A 20095-nucleotide genomic window follows, 5' to 3' on the forward strand; every position below is an offset into this window, starting at 1 on the left:
AAGCGGTAAAGCGTTGCGAGATGCGTGAGGCGCACTGCATGAAATTCTCTAAACCCACACTGTCGTCGTAGAACGCCATTTGGGCACGCAGGCGAGAATTCAATCCCAGACGATATGCGCTCAGCAGTGCTGCCTCATTCCAGCCGCTAGTGGTAGCAAGCATGCGGAATTCCAAAGTGTAGTCGTCGATGGAGGCCTCCCCTTGACGCAGCCGTAGCAGTTGGTCCTGTATGGAAATTCGCCCCGCGGCGACTCCAAAGACTTATTTGAAGTGGTTGGTGAACGCCTCGTAGGAGTTTATGATCACGCTCTGGGCGTCCCAAATCGCCTTGGCCCATAGCAGCGCCTTACCGGACAGCAGGGAGGTGAGAAACGCCACCTTAGATCTTTTGGTGGCGAACTTCTGGGGCTGCATTTCAATGTAGAGCGAGACTTGGAGAAGGAAACCGCCACACCCAGCTGAATCACCCGCGTAGGTAGACGGAATGGCCATGGGACTGACAGAGGCAGGTGAAGGGGTTGGTGCCGGCAGGAGGGAGGCACGGAGGGTATTGACCAATTCCTCCAGCGTGTCGATGGCCGAGGGCGGCCGGGACTCCATGACACGCTTCTGTGTTGGTCCGGTCTTCTGTCAGGACACAGGCTAGGAGACACAGAGGAATGTGGTCAAACAAAGGTCTTTATTGAGAGGGACTCTAGGAGAACCACGAGGATTTCGTGAGTGCTGCCCAAGGTGAGTTTGCAGGTGGTATGTCTTGCCGTGACGGTGGGAATGGCTCAGGAGGTTTGCGGGGATCCGAGGAACGGTGGAGAGCAGGAACGGTGGAACGACGGGAACTCTGGAGGTAGGTCAAACACACAAGGTTAGTAGTTGAGTCAGGCTAGGTTCGGGTGGTGAACGGTAGACCGGACGAGGAAGGAGTGTGGGAAGTGTGTTGATATAGTGCAGGTGATTAGCTGTAGCAGGTGCGGGGAATCAGAAGGCAGGTGACTGTGATCTCATTAACGTGGGTGGTGATGACTGCGGTGACTGTGATTCGCTGACATATATATTGGATTCATTCTTTTTGTCAACTTGTTTTCTTTCTTTTAGGACTGGTTTTATGTTTCTATTTGCATCTGATTAATCGTAAGCCTTGTTTATCTGAGAGTAGGTGCCTCGTTTTTTGAGTGAAAAAAAAAATTGGAATAATTTTCACAATATTAAACAAAACACTAGTGTTTCTCACACTAGTGTGCTTTAATGTTTAATCAGGAAGTTTTACTTTTAAATGCTTTTATTTTGTACAATAATAATAATTTAAAAAAAAATAATCGCTTTATACTCAGATCAGACAAAAGCACAATCGTTTACTGCGGTTTGTCCTGTTGTGCTTTGACAGACACGTCTGCTGTTTAATGCGTTTGAGACGCAGAGCTTACATATGGTTAAATTCTTCTCTGTGAATGTTCAAAATTATTTCTATTTTGCATAACCTGAGAAGAAATCTCCATTAAACTGCACAGTGAACGAGCGCCAGTGAACACATGCATCTCAAACACGTGACACACAGCAGAACAGGAGTGCAATAACTCTGACTGAAATATACATTTTGCTAAAACATTTCTACATTAAAATATTCATGAAATTATTATTTCATGAGAAATTAAGGGCCAAATTTACTAAACAGGGCAAATTAGCATTAGAGCGCAATTCCATAAAAGCGCTGATGGGAGGGAAAATTCTGTGTGTGATTTAGAATCAGAATCAGAAACAGAATTAGCTTTATTCGCCAAGTGTGTTGTTGTTGTGTTTCAAGGTGCTCTTGGTACATGCATGCATGCATGCATACATACATACTGTACATACATTCATACATATCTGACACAAGAACAGAAAACATTTAAATAATAAAGACTTAATAATAATAATAATGTGCATGAATCTGGAACAGAATATTTATGTACAGATTTGTGCATTATTTACTCTATATACCCCAGCCACCAAACTTATGTGGGGCCCAGATGGGTGGCACCTGGGCTATCTAACTGGGGCCCAGCCAGTTTTGTCCTCAGTTTCCATGAGGGGCCCACATGGGTCAGCCCAGATGAAACAATGAAATTAACATTGTTCAGTATGCTAAATTGACGATAATCGCTAGAAATTAAGTGTCCCCATCTGAGCAAGCCAGAGGCGACAGAGGCATGGAACCAAAATTCCTTCTGTGACAGAATGGAGAAAAAACCTTGGGAGAAACCAGGCTCAGTCGGGGGGCCAGTTCTCCTCTGGCCAGCAGATTATTGTTTACTTATTATTTTAATTAAAATTATAAATGTATAAATGTATTATTTCTATTTTATATTGTTGTAATTTTTAACAATAATAGTATTATGTAGTTAGGTATTTTATTATATTTTTAATTATTTTCAGTAATTATCTAATGAACTGCAATGCTGCTTCAGTATTATTTTAGCACTCTGTAGTATGTATACTGAGCAGTGTTCATTTCATTGTCTCATCTGGGCTGACCCATGTGGGGCCCACATGGAAACTGAGGACTAAACTGGTTGGGCCCCAGTTAGATAGCCCAGGTGCCACCCATCTGGGCCCAATATAAGTTTGCTGGCTGGGACAGCTGTATAAATAAAGAGATATGCATATGTATTTATATAATACTTGAGAAAGAGGCAATAATTAGAGATGGACAATGAATTACAGGCATGAATTACAGAACACCGGTAATGATTCATGTGCTAGCTGTTTAGGCTGGAGGTGGCATGGGGGGGAACTGTGATATTTTTTACTTTTTTATGCCTAGATGTTCTAGTGCACAGAGATCTGTAGCGTCTGCCTGAGGGGAGAAGCGCAAACAGGTTTTGTCCAGGGTGAGAAGGGTCTGTAATGATGTTACCTGCCTGTTTCTTCACTGTGGAGTAGTACAAGTCCTGAAGGTTGGGCAGGTGCACACCAATGATCCTTTCTGCTGACCTAACAGTCCGCTGCAGTCTTCTTATATCTGATTTGCTGGCTGACCCAAACCAGACAGTTATAGAGGAGCACAGAACCAACTTAATAGCAGCTGAGTAAAACTGTCATATGCACCTGTGGCAGGTTGAACTTCCTCAGCTTGCGAAGGAAGTACAACCTCTGATGTTGCTGCCCAGGAATCTGAATGACTCCGCTGCAGTCACAGTGCTGTTCATGATGGTGAGTGTGGAGGAGTGCAGGGGGGTTTCTCCTGAAGTCCACGATCATCTCCACAGTTTTTAGCGTGTTGAGCTCCAGGTTGTTAAGACTGCACCATACAGCCAGCTCTTTAACCTCCTGTCTGTAAGCAGACTCGTCACCGTCCTGGATGGGGCCGATCAGCAGTGGGGAGAGAATGCAGCCCTGAGGAGCTCCAGTGCTGATGGTACGGGTGCTGGATGTGTATTTTCCCAGCCTCACTAGCTGCTGCCTGTCTGTCAGGAAGCTGGTGATCCACTAACAGACGGAGGCGAGCAAGGAGAGCTGAGTTAGTTTAGTCAGAAGGGTGTCTGGGATGATGGTGTTGAAGGCAGAGCTGAAGTCCACAAACAGGATCCTTGCATAAGTCCCTGATTTGTCCAGATCTTGCAGGATGAAGTGCAGTCCCATGTTGACTGCATCCTGTTTGCTCGGTAAGCAAACTGCAGGGGGTCCAGCAAGGGTCCAGTATTATCCTTCAGGTGGGCCAACACGAGTCTCTCAAATGACTTCATCACCACAGATATTAAAGCAACAGGTCTGTAGTTCTGTGATTAAGTGTATTAACTGTGCAGTTCTCATTAAGTCCTGTGATTTTTGGTTTCTTGGGTACAGGGATGATGGTGGAGGGAACTTCACACAGCTCCAGTGATCTGTTGAAGATCAATGTGAATATGGATGATAGCTGGACAGCACAGGCTTTGAGACACTGTCTGGGCCTTTGGCTTTCCTTATCTTCTGTTTCCTGAAGACTTTGCGTACATCATCTTCACAGATCTTAAGTGCAGGCTGAGAAACAGTAGGGGGAGGGAGGGGAGGGTGTTGATGGCTGTGTTGTGAGATGGTCAAAGTGGGTGTGGGGTGTCAGACCAGGCTTTTGCTTTTCAAACCTGCAGTAAAACTCGTTCAGGTCTTCAGCCAGTTGTTGATTGGCCTCAGTGCTGGGGGATGGGGTCTTGTAGCTGGTAATGGCTTTCAGGCCGCACTGATGTAGGGTCCTTGCTTGAAAGCTGTTTTTCCAGCTTTTCAGAGTGGTTTTGCTTTGCCACTCTTATATCCCTATTTAGTGTGTATTTGGCCTGTTTGTACAAGGCTTTGTCCCCACTTCTCAGAGTTTCTGCAAGATTTTTAACAGGATGAGTCAAAAGCATTTATTATTATATTAACTTAACAGGGATGTAACTATTCACTCGCTCACACATTCACAATTTTGAGTTCATGATCCGATTTTTTTTTTTTTCCAAAATGAGATTTAAGACAAATTATAAATTAAATGTGTCAAAACCTTTTGTTGGTTTTGATTGCTTCCGTTCTCCTCATTTCGAAGTTGCTTTGGATAAAAGCTTTTGCTAAATAACAAAATGTAAATATAATGTAAATGTAAACAACAAAACTAAATTTAAATGTTAAAACAAGCTCCAAATCAACTAAGTAACATAAATAGAAGAAATCTCTTTATATAAACAAAAGGCTTTGTCTGTGCTCTTTCCATTTAAAATTAGAGGCAACCACTGCATTTTAATCATGATCCAAACAAAGATGCTGCATACATGCAACATGAGCAGTTTTTAATCTAAATGAGACTTTATAATTTCGAAATTTGAAGCAAAAACAGAATGGTCAGACTTCAGTTTCGTGAAACTACTGTATACATAAAAAATATCTGCATGAAATGAAAAAGCAGACGAGCTGAATGAGACGCAGATGCACTCTCTGCCAGCAGGTGGCGCTTTAAGAGTTTCCTTGGTTTCCGTTGTAAACAAAGCAGCGCTGCACTTATAAACTTTATTATGCATTATACAGAGCCAAGATGAAAAGAAAAAATACCATCTAAAATTTTCTAAAGACAGTAAGTTCCCTTCAGACATACATTCATATAAACTCCTACCCTTAATTAAATACCTGCAGAGGGCACCACCGGCCTGGTGACATTTCACTTTACAGCGTGATTAAACAATGTTTAAATCCATTCAATTTTAATACTTGGGCACATGCTTTTATTTTTAAGTCGCGATGTACAATAAATGGCATATTTAGAAATAGTTTGATGTATTCTCCTGTGTTGGCAAAGGTTTATAAATTATTTACGTTACAGATCTAGTGAGATAATGCACACTGTTTTCCCAGATGAACATTAAGCAATTCTCACAGCATATACAGAGGAAGAGTTTAGCCCCTTTCACACATACAGTCTTTACTGGTAAATTACCAGCAAGTTACCATTAAGAGATCATGTGTGAACAGGACCTTTTCAAAAATCCCGCTAAATCATATCGTTCATATCGTCATCATATCGTTGGGAAGTCGTGGCCTAATGGTTAGAGAGTCGAACTCGTAATCGAAAGGTTGCGGGTTCGAGTCCCCGGCCGGCAGGGATTGTAGGTGGGGGAGTGAATGTACTGCGCTCTCTCCACCCTCAATACCACGACTGAGGTGCCCTTGAGCAAGGCACCGAACCCCCAACTGCTCCCCGGGCGCTGCAGCATGGCTGCCCACTGCTCCGGGTGTGTGTTCACGGTGTGTGTGTGTGTGTGCATTTGTTCACTACTCACTGCTGTGTGTGTGCACTTGGATGGGTTAAACGTAGAGCACCAATTTCGAGTATGGGTCACCATACTTGACAATACGTCACGACTTTTTTTTTTTTTTTTTTTTTTTACTTTCTTATGGAGATGACATGATTACTCTGAACTGTTTACAAAGCTCTTTCTATTTTTTCCGTGTTTTTTACAGTCTATGGTAAATATGCGTTAGATGGACATCTTTGACCATGCGCCTTGCAACTTTTTTAACATGTCGTGCTTCTCTATTCATCAGGGCTGCGGCTCTGCTACTGGATACTATTATGCGCGTCCCATGTTTATAAGAGCAAAAAAAAATTTCATACCATCTCTCTCTCTTTGAAGGGCCTTTTTATTTTAGAAATGTGCTTTATGTGCCTTTTTCTGTTTGCTTGGAGGCATTTGTAAACATTAGTAATAAAATAACTTGAAATTTTTACTTGATCTTTTTACATCATTTATTTTTTGCACCAAATTATAGAGTATTATGGATAACTGTATTGATAAGTATCGTATCCGTTTCGATAAAATGTAAACGATACCCATCCCTACCCCAGAATCGATCTCAAAATCCACCGAGGGGGGCCCCTCCGGGAACACTTGCTGAGGGCCCCCAAAATACTAAACACGCCCCTGCTCGAAAGTGATATCAAGTTTAAAAAAAAAAATTTTTTTTGTTGTTTTAATATTGATGATTTTGGCATACAGCTCATGAAAACCCAAAATTCCTATCTCAAAAAATTAGCATATCATGAAAAGGTTCTCTAAACGAGCTATTAACCTAATCATCTGAATCAACTAATTAACTCTAAACACCTGCAAAAGATTCCTGAGGCTTTTAAAAACTCCCAGCCTGGTTCATTACTCAAAACCGCAATCATGGGTAAGACTGCCGACCTGACTGCTGTCCAGAAGGCCATCATTGACACCCTCAAGCAAGAGGGTAAGACACAGAAAGAAATTTCTGAACGAATAGGCTGTTCCCAGAGTGCTGTATCAAGGCACCTCAGTGGGAAGTCTGTGGGAAGGAAAAAGTGTGGCAGAAAACGCAGCACAACGAGAAGAGGTGACCGGACCCTGAGGAAGATTGTGGAGAAGGACCGATTCCAGACCTTGGGGGACCTGCGGAAGCAGTGGACTGAGTCTGGAGTAGAAACATCCAGAGCCACCGTGTACAGGCGTGTGCAGGAAATGGGCTACAGGTGCCGCATTCCCCAGGTCAAGCCACTTTTGAACCAGAAACAGCGGCAGAAGCGCCTGACCTGGGCTACAGAGAAGCAGCACTGCAAATTTTGCATGTCATTCGGAAATCAAGGTGCCAGAGTCTGGAGGAAGACTGGGGAGAGGGAAATGCCAAAATGCCTGAAGTCCAGTGTCAAGTACCCACAGTCAGTGATGGTCTGGGGTGCCATGTCAGCTGCTGGTGTTGGTCCACTGTGTTTTATCAAGGGCAGGGTCAATGCAGCTAGCTATCAGGAGATTTTGGAGCACTTCATGCTTCCATCTGCTGAAAAGCTTTATGGAGATGAAGATTTCATTTTTCAGCACGACCTGGCACCTGCTCACAGTGCCAAAACCACTGGTAAATGGTTTACTGACCATGGTATTACTGTGCTCAATTGGCCTGCCAACTCTCCTGACCTGAACCCCATAGAGAATCTGTGGGATATTGTGAAGAGAAAGTTGAGAGACGCAAGACCCAACACTCTGGATGAGCTTAAGGCCGCTATCGAAGCATCCTGGGCCTCCATAACACCTCAGCAATGCCACAGGCTGATTGCCTCCATGCCACGCCGCATTGAAGCAGTCATTTCTGCAAAAGGATTCCCGACCAAGTATTGAGTGCATAACTGAACATAATTATTTGAAGGTTGACTTTGTTTTGTATTAAAAACACTTTTCTTTTATTGGTCGGATGAAATATGCTAATTTTTTGAGATAGGAATTTTGGGTTTTCATGAGCTGTATGCCAAAATCATCAATATTAAAACAAAAAAAGGCTTGAACTACTTCAGTTGTGTGTAATGAATCTAAAATATATGAAAGTCGAATGTTTATCAGTACATTACAGAAAATAATGAACTTTATCACAATATGCTAATTTTTTGAAAAGGACCTGTATATATATATACTACATTTTTGCAGCCAAACGCTGCACGCTGGAGATCTGGCACGGTGCCGGAGAACTTTAAGTCCTGTGTCCTGCAGGTGGCGCCGCAAGCTTGTTCAGTGCTCTCAGGACCATTCAGTCCACGATGCTTTAGAAAACAATCTTTTTGCAGTTTATTTAGTTGATTGCTTAAGAACATTTGAGCGATTTCCATCATGCAGTGGAAATAACAGTGGAAACACACTCTTGGTCTGGTTTGTGGATCAGTGTGTGACTCCTGTCTGAATCTGCTGCTGTTGCTCAGTGTGCGTTTTCTCTGATTGAACATGTTGAAGCAGCACTTGTCGACTCGTGGAGTGTCTGAGAAATGATGAACTGTGAGCCGGTGATTGTTCACGCTGGTCAGTGCAGCATGAATTGACCTTAACACTGGATTATATCTCACCTGGGGTCAGAGGTCACTGGATCATTACTGAATTTAGGAGGAGGACCCATGGATCTGTCACTCTTCAGAGACACACAGCTGTGATCAGGAGATGAAGATCTCTTCCTCTTCCTCCTGAAGATAGTGAGAAAAAACACATACATAACTCTTCCTTTAGTTCTGTCTGCTGTTTCATTTATTACAAGTCAGTCTGTTGTGTGTGATACTGGATTATATCTCACCTGGGGTCAGAGGTCACTGGTCCATCACTGAATTTAGGAGGAGGACCCATGGATCTGTCACTCTTCAGAGACACACAGCTGTGATCAGGAAATGAAGATCTCTCTCTGTTCTCCATAATGACAAACTGACTTCACACCTGCATATGGAAACATAAGAGAACAAATGACACATAATATTGTGATTATTATTGCAGTAAATCTTAACGCTGATGCTCTTGTGTCTTACTGAACATATTTGAATTCAGCAGCAGGAGAAAAGCATCAATCTGTTCAGAGCTTGATGTGTTTCTGCTGCTGTAACACATATCAACTAACTGATCATGACATCTGATGAGGATTATTTTCAGAGTTTCATTGTTGAAGCGCTGCTGAAAACCCCTCAAATCTCAGACATGCAGCCCATTATATTTCTCAAATGTGTGAAAGCTGCTCTTCCTCCACAATGAGTTTCACCGTTTCCACCAAACAAACAAGATCAGCAAAACTATCACTAACACAAATCACCTTCACACAAATCTCACTGCATTCATATTATTCCAGAACATTTTATTTTTAGAAGCTTTCTGAATCCAAGTCTTTGCATTTCTTCACAAACCAACAGGGTATTTGGTCTTGTATTCTGGTATTTGGTCTTGTATTCTGGTATTTGGTCTCGTATTCTGGTGTTTGGTCTCGTATTCTGGTATTTGGTCTTGTATTCTGGTGTTTGGTCTCGTATTCTGGTATTTGGTCTCGTATTCTGTTATTTGGTCTCGTATTCTGCTATTTGGTCTTGTATTCTGCTATTTGGTCTTGTATTCTGCTATTTAGTCTTGTATTCTGCTATTTGGTCTCGTATTCTGCTATTTGGTCTCGTATTCTGGTATTTGGTCTCGTATTCTGCTATTTAGTCTTGTATTCTGCTATTTGGTCTTGTATTCTGCAATTTGGTCTCGTATTCTGGTATTTGGTCTCGTATTCTGGTATTTGGTCTTATATTCTGGTATTTGGTCTTGTATTCTGCTATTTGGTCTTGTATTCTGCTATTTGGTCTTGTATTCTGGTATTTGGTCTTGTATTCTGCTATTTAGTCTTGTATTCTGCTATTTGGTCTCGTATTCTGCTATTTGGTCTCGTATTCTGCTATTTGGTCTTGTATTCTGCTATTTGGTCTCGTATTCTGCTATTTGGTCTCGTATTCTGCTATTTGGTCTTGTATTCTGCTATTTGGTCTTGTATTCTGCTATTTGGTCTCGTATTCTGCTATTTGGTCTCGTATTCTGGTATTTGGTCTTGTATTCTGCTATTTGGTCTTGTATTCTGCTATTTAGTCTTGTATTCTGCTATTTGGTCTCGTATTCTGCTATTTGGTCTCGTATTCTGTTATTTGGTCTTGTATTCTGCTATTTGGTCTTGTATTCTGCTATTTGGTCTTGTATTCTGGTATTTGGTCTTGTATTCTGGTATTTGGTCTTGTATTCTGCTATTTGGTCTTGCATTCTGCTATTTGGTCTTGTATTCTGCTATTTGGTCTTGTATTCTGCTATTTGGTCTTGTATTCTGCTATTTGGTTTTATATTTGATCTTGTATTCTGCTATTTGGTCTTGTATTCTGCTATTTGGTTTTATATTTGATCTTGTATTCTGCTATTTGGTCTTGTATTCTGCTATTTGGTCTTGTATTCTGCTATTTGGTCTTGTATTCTGGTATTTGGTCTTGTATTCTGCTATTTGGTCTTGTATTCTGCTATTTAGTCTTGTATTCTGCTATTTGGTCTCGTATTCTGCTATTTGGTCTCGTATTCTGTTATTTGGTCTTGTATTCTGCTATTTGGTCTTGTATTCTGCTATTTGGTCTTGTATTCTGGTATTTGGTCTTGTATTCTGCTATTTGGTCTTGTATTCTGCTATTTGGTCTTGTATTCTGCTATTTGGTTTTATATTTGATCTTGTATTCTGCTATTTGGTCTTGTATTCTGCTATTTGGTTTTATATTTGATCTTGTATTCTGCTATTTGGTCTTGTATTCTGCTATTTGGTCTCGTATTCTGCTATTTGGTCTCGTATTCTGGTATTTGGTCTTGTATTCTGCTATTTGGTCTTGTATTCTGCTATTTAGTCTTGTATTCTGCTATTTGGTCTCGTATTCTGCTATTTGGTCTCGTATTCTGTTATTTGGTCTTGTATTCTGCTATTTGGTCTTGTATTCTGCTATTTGGTCTTGTATTCTGGTATTTGGTCTTGTATTCTGGTATTTGGTCTTGTATTCTGCTATTTGGTCTTGCATTCTGGTATTTGGTCTTGTATTCTGCTATTTAGTCTCGTATTCTGCTATTTGGTCTCGTATTCTGCTATTTGGTCTCGTATTCTGCTATTTGGTCTTGTATTCTGCTATTTAGTCTCGTATTCTGCTATTTGGTCTCGTATTCTGCTATTTAGTCTCGTATTCTGCTATTTGGTCTTGTATTCTGCTATTTAGTCTTGTATTCTGCTATTTGGTCTTGTATTCTGCTATTTGGTCTTGTATTCTGCTATTTGGTCTCGTATTCTGGTATTTGGTCTCGTATTCTGGTATTTGGTCTCGTATTCTGTTATTTGGTCTCGTATTCTGCTATTTGGTCTTGTATTCTGCTATTTGGTCTTGTATTCTGCTATTTGGTCTTGTATTCTGTTATTTGGTCTTGTATTCTGCTATTTGGTCTTGTATTCTGCTATTTGGTCTTGTATTCTGCTATTTGGTTTTATATTTGATCTTGTATTCTGCTATTTGGTCTTGTATTCTGCTATTTGGTCTCGTATTCTGCTATTTGGTCTCGTATTCTGCTATTTGGTCTTATATTTGATCTTGTATTCTGCTATTTGGTCTTATATTTGATCTTGTATTCTGCTATTTGGTTTTATATTTGATCTTGTATTCTGCTATTTGGTCTTGTATTCTGCTATTTGGTCTCGTATTCTGCTATTTGGTCTTGTATTCTGCTATTTGGTCTCGTATTCTGGTATTTGGTCTCGTATTCGATCTTGTATTCTGCTATTTGGTCTTGTATTCTGCTATTTGGTCTCGTATTCTGCTATTTGGTCTCGTATTCTGCTATTTGGTCTCGTATTCTGCTATTTGGTCTCGTATTCTGTGACTTGGTCTTGTATTCTGCTATTTGGTCTTATATTTGATCTTGTATTCTGCTATTTGGTCTTATATTTGATCTTGTATTCTGCTATTTGGTTTTATATTTGATCTTGTATTCTGCTATTTGGTCTTGTATTCTGCTATTTGGTCTCGTATTCTGGTATTTGGTCTCGTATTCGATCTTGTATTCTGCTATTTGGTCTTGTATTCTGCTATTTGGTCTCGTATTCTGCTATTTGGTCTCGTATTCTGTGACTTGGTCTTGTATTCTGCTATTTGGTCTTATATTTGATCTTGTATTCTGCTATTTGGTCTTATATTTGATCTTGTATTCTGCTATTTGGTTTTATATTTGATCTTGTATTCTGCTATTTGGTCTTGTATTCTGCTATTTGGTCTCGTATTCTGCTATTTGGTCTTGTATTCTGCTATTTGGTCTCGTATTCTGGTATTTGGTCTCGTATTCCTCTATTTGGTCTCGTATTCTGCTATTTGGTCTCGTATTCTGCTATTTGGTCTCGTATTCCTCTATTTGGTCCCGTATTCTGCTATTTGGTCTCGTATTCTGCTATTTGGTCTCGTATTCTGCTATTTGGTCTCATATTCTGCTATTTGGTCTCGTATTCTGCTATTTGGTCTCGTATTCTGTGACTTGGTCTCGTATTCTGCTATTTGGTCTTATATTTGATCTTGTATTCTGGTATTTGGTCTTGTATTCTGCTATTTGGTCTCATATTCTGCTATTTGGTCTCATATTCTGCTATTTGGTCTCGTATTCTGTGACTTGGTCTCGTATTCTGGTATTTGGTCTTATATTTGATCTTGTATTCTGCTATTTGGTCTTGTATTCTGGTATTTGGTCTTATATTTGATCTTGTATTCTGCTATTTGGTCTCGTATTCTGCTATTTGGTCTCGTATTCTGCTATTTGGTCTCATATTCTGCTATTTGGTCTCGTATTCTGTGACTTGGTCTCGTATTCTGGTATTTGGTCTTATATTTGATCTTGTATTCTGCTATTTGGTCTTGTATTCTGGTATTTGGTCTTATATTTGATCTTGTATTCTGCTATTTGGTCTCGTATTCTGCTATTTGGTCTCGTATTCTGCTATTTGGTCTCATATTCTGCTATTTGGTCTCGTATTCTGTGACTTGGTCTCGTATTCTGGTATTTGGTCTTATATTTGATCTTGTATTCTGCTATTTGGTCTTGTATTCTGGTATTTGGTCTCGTATTCTGGTGTTTGGTCTCGTATTCTGGTATTTGGTCTCGTATTCTGTTATTTGGTCTTGTATTCTGGTATTTGGTCTTGTATTCTGGTATTTGGTCTTGTATTCTGGTATTTGGTCTTGTATTCTGCTATTTGGTCTTGTATTCTGGTATTTGGTCTTGTATTCTGGTATTTGGTCTTGTATTCTGCTATTTGGTCTTGTATTCTGCTATTTGGTCTTGTATTCTGCTATTTGGTCTTGTATTCTGCTATTTGGTCTTGCATTCTGCTATTTGGTCTTGTATTCTGCTATTTGGTCTTGTATTCTGCTATTTGATCTTGTATTCTGCTATTTGGTCTTGTATTCTGCTATTTGGTCTTGTATTCTGCTATTTGGTTTTATATTTGATCTTGTATTCTGCTATTTGGTCTTGTATTCTGCTATTTGGTTTTATATTTGATCTTGTATTCTGCTATTTGGTCTCGTATTCTGCTATTTGGTCTCGTATTCTGCTATTTGGTCTCGTATTCTGGTATTTGGTCTCGTATTCTGGTATTTGGTCTCGTATTCTGGTATTTGGTCTTGTATTCTGGTATTTGGTCTTGTATTCTGTTATTTGGTCTTGTATTCTGCTATTTGGTCTTGTATTCTGCTATTTGGTCTTGTATTCTGCTATTTGGTCTTGTATTCTGCTATTTGGTCTCGTATTCTGGTATTTGGTCTCGTATTCTGGTATTTGGTCTTGTATTCTGCTATTTGGTCTTGTATTCTGGTATTTGTTCTTGTATTCTGGTATTTGGTCTTGTATTCTGCTATTTGGTCTTGTATTCTGCTATTTGGTCTCGTATTCTGCTATTTGGTCTCGTATTCTGCTATTTGGTCTCGTATTCTGCTATTTGGTCTCGTATTCTGCTATTTGGTCTCGTATTCTGCTATTTGGTCTCGTATTCTGGTATTTGGTCTTATATTCTGGTATTTGGTCTTGTATTCTGTTATTTGGTCTTGTATTCTGCTATTTGGTCTTGTATTCTGCTATTTGGTCTTGTATTCTGGTATTTGGTCTTGCATTCTGCTATTTGGTCTTGCATTCTGGTATTTGGTCTTGTATTCTGCTATTTAGTCTCGTATTCTGCTATTTGGTCTCGTATTCTGCTATTTGGTCTCGTATTCTGGTATTTGGTCTCGTATTCTGCTATTTAGTCTCTTATTCTGCTATTTGGTCTTGTATTCTGCTATTTGGTCTCGTATTCTGGTATTTGGTCTCGTATTCTGGTATTTGGTCTCGTATTCTGGTATTTGGTCTTGTATTCTGTTATTTGGTCTTGTATTCTGCTATTTGGTCTTGTATTCTGCTATTTGGTCTTGTATTCTGCTATTTGGTCTTGTATTCTGGTATTTGGTCTTGTATTCTGCTATTTAGTCTTGTATTCTGCTATTTGGTCTTGTATTCTGCTATTTGGTCTCGTATTCTGGTATTTGGTCTCGTATTCTGGTATTTGGTCTTGTATTCTGCTATTTGGTCTTGTATTCTGCTATTTGGTCTTGTATTCTGCTATTTGGTCTTGTATTCTGCTATTTGGTCTTGTATTCTGTTATTTGGTCTTGTATTCTGCTATTTGGTCTTGTATTCTGCTATTTGGTCTTGTATTCTGCTATTTGGTTTTATATTTGATCTTGTATTCTGCTATTTGGTCTTGTATTCTGCTATTTGGTCTCGTATTCTGCTATTTGGTCTCGTATTCTGTGACTTGGTCTTGTATTCTGCTATTTGGTCTTATATTTGATCTTGTATTCTGCTATTTGGTCTTATATTTGATCTTGTATTCTGCTATTCGGTTTTATATTTGATCTTGTATTCTGCTATTTGGTCTTGTATTCTGCTATTTGGTCTCGTATTCTGCTATTTGGTCTTGTATTCTGCTATTTGGTCTCGTATTCTGGTATTTGGTCTCGTATTCGATCTTGTATTCTGCTATTTGGTCTTGTATTCTGCTATTTGGTCTCGTATTCTGCTATTTGGTCTCGTATTCTGTGACTTGGTCTTGTATTCTGCTATTTGGTCTTATATTTGATCTTGTATTCTGCTATTTGGTCTTATATTTGATCTTGTATTCTGCTATTTGGTTTTATATTTGATCTTGTATTCTGCTTTTTGGTCTTGTATTCTGCTATTTGGTCTCGTATTCTGCTATTTGGTCTTGTATTCTGCTATTTGGTCTCGTATTCTGGTATTTGGTCTCGTATTCCTCTATTTGGTCTCGTATTCTGCTATTTGGTCTCGTATTCTGCTATTTGGTCTCGTATTCCTCTATTTGGTCTCGTATTCTGCTATTTGGTCTCGTATTCTGCTATTTGGTCTCGTATTCTGCTATTTGGTCTCATATTCTGCTATTTGGTCTCGTATTCTGTGACTTGGTCTCGTATTCTGCTATTTGGTCTTATATTTGATCTTGTATTCTGGTATTTGGTCTTGTATTCTGCTATTTGGTCTCATATTCTGCTATTTGGTCTCATATTCTGCTATTTGGTCTCGTATTCTGTGACTTGGTCTCGTATTCTGGTATTTGGTCTTATATTTGATCTTGTATTCTGCTATTTGGTCTTGTATTCTGGTATTTGGTCTTATATTTGATCTTGTATTCTGCTATTTGGTCTCGTATTCTGCTATTTGGTCTCGTATTCTGCTATTTGGTCTCATATTCTGCTATTTGGTCTCATATTCTGCTATTTGGTCTCATATTCTGCTATTTGGTCTCGTATTCTGTGACTTGGTCTCGTATTCTGGTATTTGGTCTTATATTTGATCTTGTATTCTGCTATTTGGTCTTGTATTCTGGTATTTGGTCTTATATTTGATCTTGTATTCTGCTATTTGGTCTCGTATTCTGCTATTTGGTCTCGTATTCTGCTATTTGGTCTCATATTCTGCTATTTGGTCTCATATTCTGCTATTTGGTCTCGTATTCTGTGACTTGGTCTCGTATTCTGGTATTTGGTCTTATATTCTGGTATTTGGTCTTATATTCTGTTGTATTCTGGTATTTAGTCTTATATTCTGGTATTTGGTCTTGTATTCTGGTATTTGGTCTTGTATTCTGGTATTTGGTCTTGTATTTATGTTTTAAGGTGGTGGTGATGGCGCAGTGGATAAGACACATGCCTTTGGTGTGAGAGACCCGGGTTCGAATCCACTGTGAGACACCAATGTGTCCCTGAGCAAGACACTTAACCCCTAGTTGCTCCATTCTAGTATTTGGTCTTGTATTCTAGTATTTGGTCTTATGTTCTGGTATTTGGTCTTATACTCTGGTATTTGGTCTTATATTCTGGTATTATTCTGGTATTTGGTCTTATATTCATGTATTTGGTCTTATACTCTGGTATTTGGTCTTATACTCTGGTATTTGGTTTTATATTCTGGTATTTGGTCTTGTATTCTGTTATTTGGTCTTGTATTCTGTTATTTGGTCTTGTATTCTGTTATTTGGTCTTATATTCTGCTATTTGGTCTTATATTCTGCTATTTGGTTTTATATTCTGTTATTTGGTCTTGTATTCTGTTATTTGGTCTTGTATTCTGTTATTTGGTCTTGTATTCTGTTATTTGGTCTTGTATTCTGTTATTTGGTCTTGTATTCTGTTATTTGGTCTTATGTTCTGGTATTTGGTCTTATACTGTGGTATTTGGTCTTATATTCTGGTATTTGGTCTTATATTCATGTATTTGGTCTTATATTCTGGTATTTGGTCCTATACTCTGGTATTTGGTCCTATACTCTGGTATTTGGTCTTATACTCTGGTATTTGGTCTTATACTCTGGTATTTGGTCTTATACTCTGGTATTTGGTCTTATACTCTGGTATTTGGTCTCGTATTCTGCTATTTGGTCTTGTATTCTGCTATTTGGTTTTATATTTGATCTTGTATTCTGCTATTTGGTCTTGTATTCTGCTATTTGGTCTCGTATTCTGCTATTTGGTCTCGTATTCTGTGACTTGGTCTTGTATTCTGCTATTTGGTCTTATATTTGATCTTGTATTCTGCTATTTGGTCTTATATTTGATCTTGTATTCTGCTATTTGGTTTTATATTTGATCTTGTATTCTGCTATTTGGTCTTGTATTCTGCTATTTGGTCTCGTATTCTGCTATTTGGTCTTGTATTCTGCTATTTGGTCTCGTATTCTGGTATTTGGTCTCGTATTCGATCTTGTATTCTGCTATTTGGTCTTGTATTCTGCTATTTGGTCTCGTATTCTGCTATTTGGTCTCGTATTCTGTGACTTGGTCTCGTATTCTGCTATTTGGTCTTATATTTGATCTTGTATTCTGCTATTTGGTCTTATATTTGATCTTGTATTCTGCTATTTGGTTTTATATTTGATCTTGTATTCTGCTATTTGGTCTTGTATTCTGGTATTTGGTCTCGTATTCTGCTATTTGGTCTTGTATTCTGCTATTTGGTCTCGTATTCTGGTATTTGGTCTCGTATTCCTCTATTTGGTCTCGTATTCTGCTATTTGGTCTCGTATTCTGCTATTTGGTCTCGTATTCCTCTATTTGGTCTCGTATTCTGGTATTTGGTCTTATATTTGATCTTGTATTCTGCTATTTGGTCTTGTATTCTGGTATTTGGTCTTATATTTGATCTTGTATTCTGCTATTTGGTCTCGTATTCTGCTATTTGGTCTCGTATTCTGCTATTTGGTCTCATATTCTGCTATTTGGTCTCATATTCTGCTATTTGGTCTCGTATTCTGTGACTTGGTCTCGTATTCTGGTATTTGGTCTTATATTCTGGTATTTGGTCTTATATTCTGTTGTATTCTGGTATTTAGTCTTATATTCTGGTATTTGGTCTTGTATTCTGGTATTTGGTCTTGTATTTATGTTTTAAGGTGGTGGTGATGGCGCAGTGGATAAGACACATGCCTTTGGTGTGAGAGACCCGGGTTCGAATCCACTGTGAGACACCAATGTGTCCCTGAGCAAGACACTTAACCCCTAGTTGCTCCATTCTAGTATTTGGTCTTGTATTCTAGTATTTGGTCTTATGTTCTGGTATTTGGTCTTATACTCTGGTATTTGGTCTTATATTCTGGTATTATTCTGGTATTTGGTCTTATATTCATGTATTTGGTCTTATACTCTGGTATTTGGTCTTATATTCTGCTATTTGGTTTTATATTCTGGTATTTGGTCTTGTATTCTGTTATTTGGTCTTGTATTCTGTTATTTGGTCTTGTATTCTGTTATTTGGTCTTGTATTCTGTTATTTGGTCTTATATTCTGCTATTTGGTTTTATATTCTGTTATTTGGTCTTGTATTCTGTTATTTGGTCTTGTATTCTGTTATTTGGTCTTGTATTCTGTTATTTGGTCTTATGTTCTGGTATTTGGTCTTATACTGTGGTATTTGGTCTTATATTCTGGTATTTGGTCTTATATTCATGTATTTGGTCTTATATTCATGTATTTGGTCCTATACTCTGGTATTTGGTCCTATACTCTGGTATTTGGTCCTATACTCTGGTATTTGGTCTTATACTCTGGTATTTGGTCTTATACTCTGGTATTTGGTCTTATACTCTGGTATTTGGTCTTATACTCTGGTATTTGGTCTAATACTCTGGTATTTGGTATTATACTCTGGTATTTGGTCTTATACTCTGGTATTATTCTGGTATTTGGTCTTATATTATGGTATTTGGCTGCAAATAAAGGATCCATGTGTAGGCCTATATGCAAAATAACAGATGGGTTATGGGTCTTTGGCAATTGTCAGCGAATAATTGATTAATTTAAATGAACATTTTTAATTGTTGACGTAGTATTTCTTATGAACTGTTTAATCGGTGACAGGAAAGATAGTTACACTGATGCTTCACGTCTTATTGATAGTTTTCACGTGACTTCACACCCTTATAGGAACGCTCCACTGACCGCTTATCGCTCTTAATAACTCTTTTAATATAAATTAAGTCCTTTACTTTATAGGCTCATTCCTGCATGTTCCTTTCAAAACCGAAACCGAAACCAAACGTCAGACGGACGTCCTCTGCTGGAGAAAAACAAACAGATAAAATCAGCCTAAACTCTTCTTGCATACGGACAAACACAACTGTTTAAAATTAAGGACAGATTTAGGAAGGTACTCCTCTCAGAAAATGTACAAGCAAAGATCATAGTAGATGTTTAATTGCTGTGTGGAGCACGGAGATCTCTCGATGAGGGCCTAATGAACTCATTTGTGTGAATCTCTCTAGAATCACTAAAACTGATCATCTGTGAATCTGATCTACAGAAGCTCGTGTTTTCTGTTTAAATCTTTATTTCCTCCTTTGGTAGTCTATATTTCCGATTGTGAATGAATCTGAACTAAAAGCAGAATATCTAGAGCTCGATATGATTATAATCCTGAAGATGAACTTGAGCAGCTTCATCCTCTTTTACAAGCGACACAAATCACTAAATGAGTTCAAAGATCGGATTTAACTCACTGAGAAAAACTACAATAGTATGAACTTATATCAGAGGCAGAGAAATGAACTTACCTTAATGTGATGTTTATGGTGGTTTTTAAGTCTTGTTTTATTCCTGTCGAGTTTGCTTTCTTCTTCAACAGGAGTAAGTCACCGCGGTCAAGTGAGCCGCCACCTGGATCGGGATGCACGTCTGTTTGTGGTATTACGGTACGGAGACACGGAGAGGCCAAAAAGCTGACGAAGACCTATGAAGACCAGCGGGTATGAATTAAATGTGTCCCAAAACACAAAAGATAAAAGATACAGTTATATTACGTTCGAATATATTATACTGTGTAGTTTTCCATAAAAAATAAAGTCTGCTAAAATACATTATAGCACTGCTTATTTCCTTCTATATTCTACATGCATTATTCAAATTCCTTTCAGAGTTAATACGAAAATGTCAATAAATTATTTTTCAGAACGACCAAGTCTCTATCTGTGTCAGCTTTCTCTGGGTTTTACTGTCGAATATGGGAGAAAATTAATGGCATAGTCTGTCACAATGCATTATAGCACTGACCATTCCTTCATTTTTAGACAGGCATTATTCAAATCCCTTCAGAGTTAACATTAAATTTTCAATTCATTCTTCTTCAGGACGACCATGACTCTGTCATGCACAGTTTGACAGTCAAGACAAAGTTTGAGCACGCACACTTGAGCGAGAGGAGAGACACGTTTTAAGTGCGCGCGTCTGGATTTGTG

At 38.8% G+C, this 20095-nt stretch overlaps 1 protein-coding gene across 5 annotated transcripts in view; it reads right to left on the bottom strand.

Moving 5' to 3' along the window:
* The window catches only part of LOC306875129 (protein NLRC3-like), a 102556-nt gene extending 83013 nt beyond the window's left edge, over positions 1 to 19543 (bottom strand). For 2 of the 5 annotated variants that reach the window (XM_079425547.1, XM_079425548.1), the window contains exons 1-3: positions 19415 to 19531; positions 8543 to 8679; positions 8322 to 8435 (exon numbers count right to left, since the gene is read on the bottom strand). In XM_079425547.1, the coding sequence (XP_079281673.1) occupies positions 8322 to 8435; positions 8543 to 8658 (230 nt within the window). In that variant the 5' untranslated portion in view covers positions 8659 to 8679; positions 19415 to 19531. Of the gene's footprint in view, positions 1 to 8321; positions 8436 to 8542; positions 8680 to 18850; positions 18922 to 19414 lie in introns of all 5 variants that reach the window. The other 3 variants (XR_013784707.1, XR_013784705.1, XR_013784706.1) reach the window with 3 other exon arrangements.
* Positions 19544 to 20095: the final 552 nt, after the last annotated feature.

The sequence above is a fragment of the Barbus barbus genome (genome assembly GCF_936440315.1).
Source record: "Barbus barbus genome assembly, chromosome: 9".
NCBI classification, from domain to species: Eukaryota; Metazoa; Chordata; class Actinopteri; order Cypriniformes; family Cyprinidae; genus Barbus; species Barbus barbus.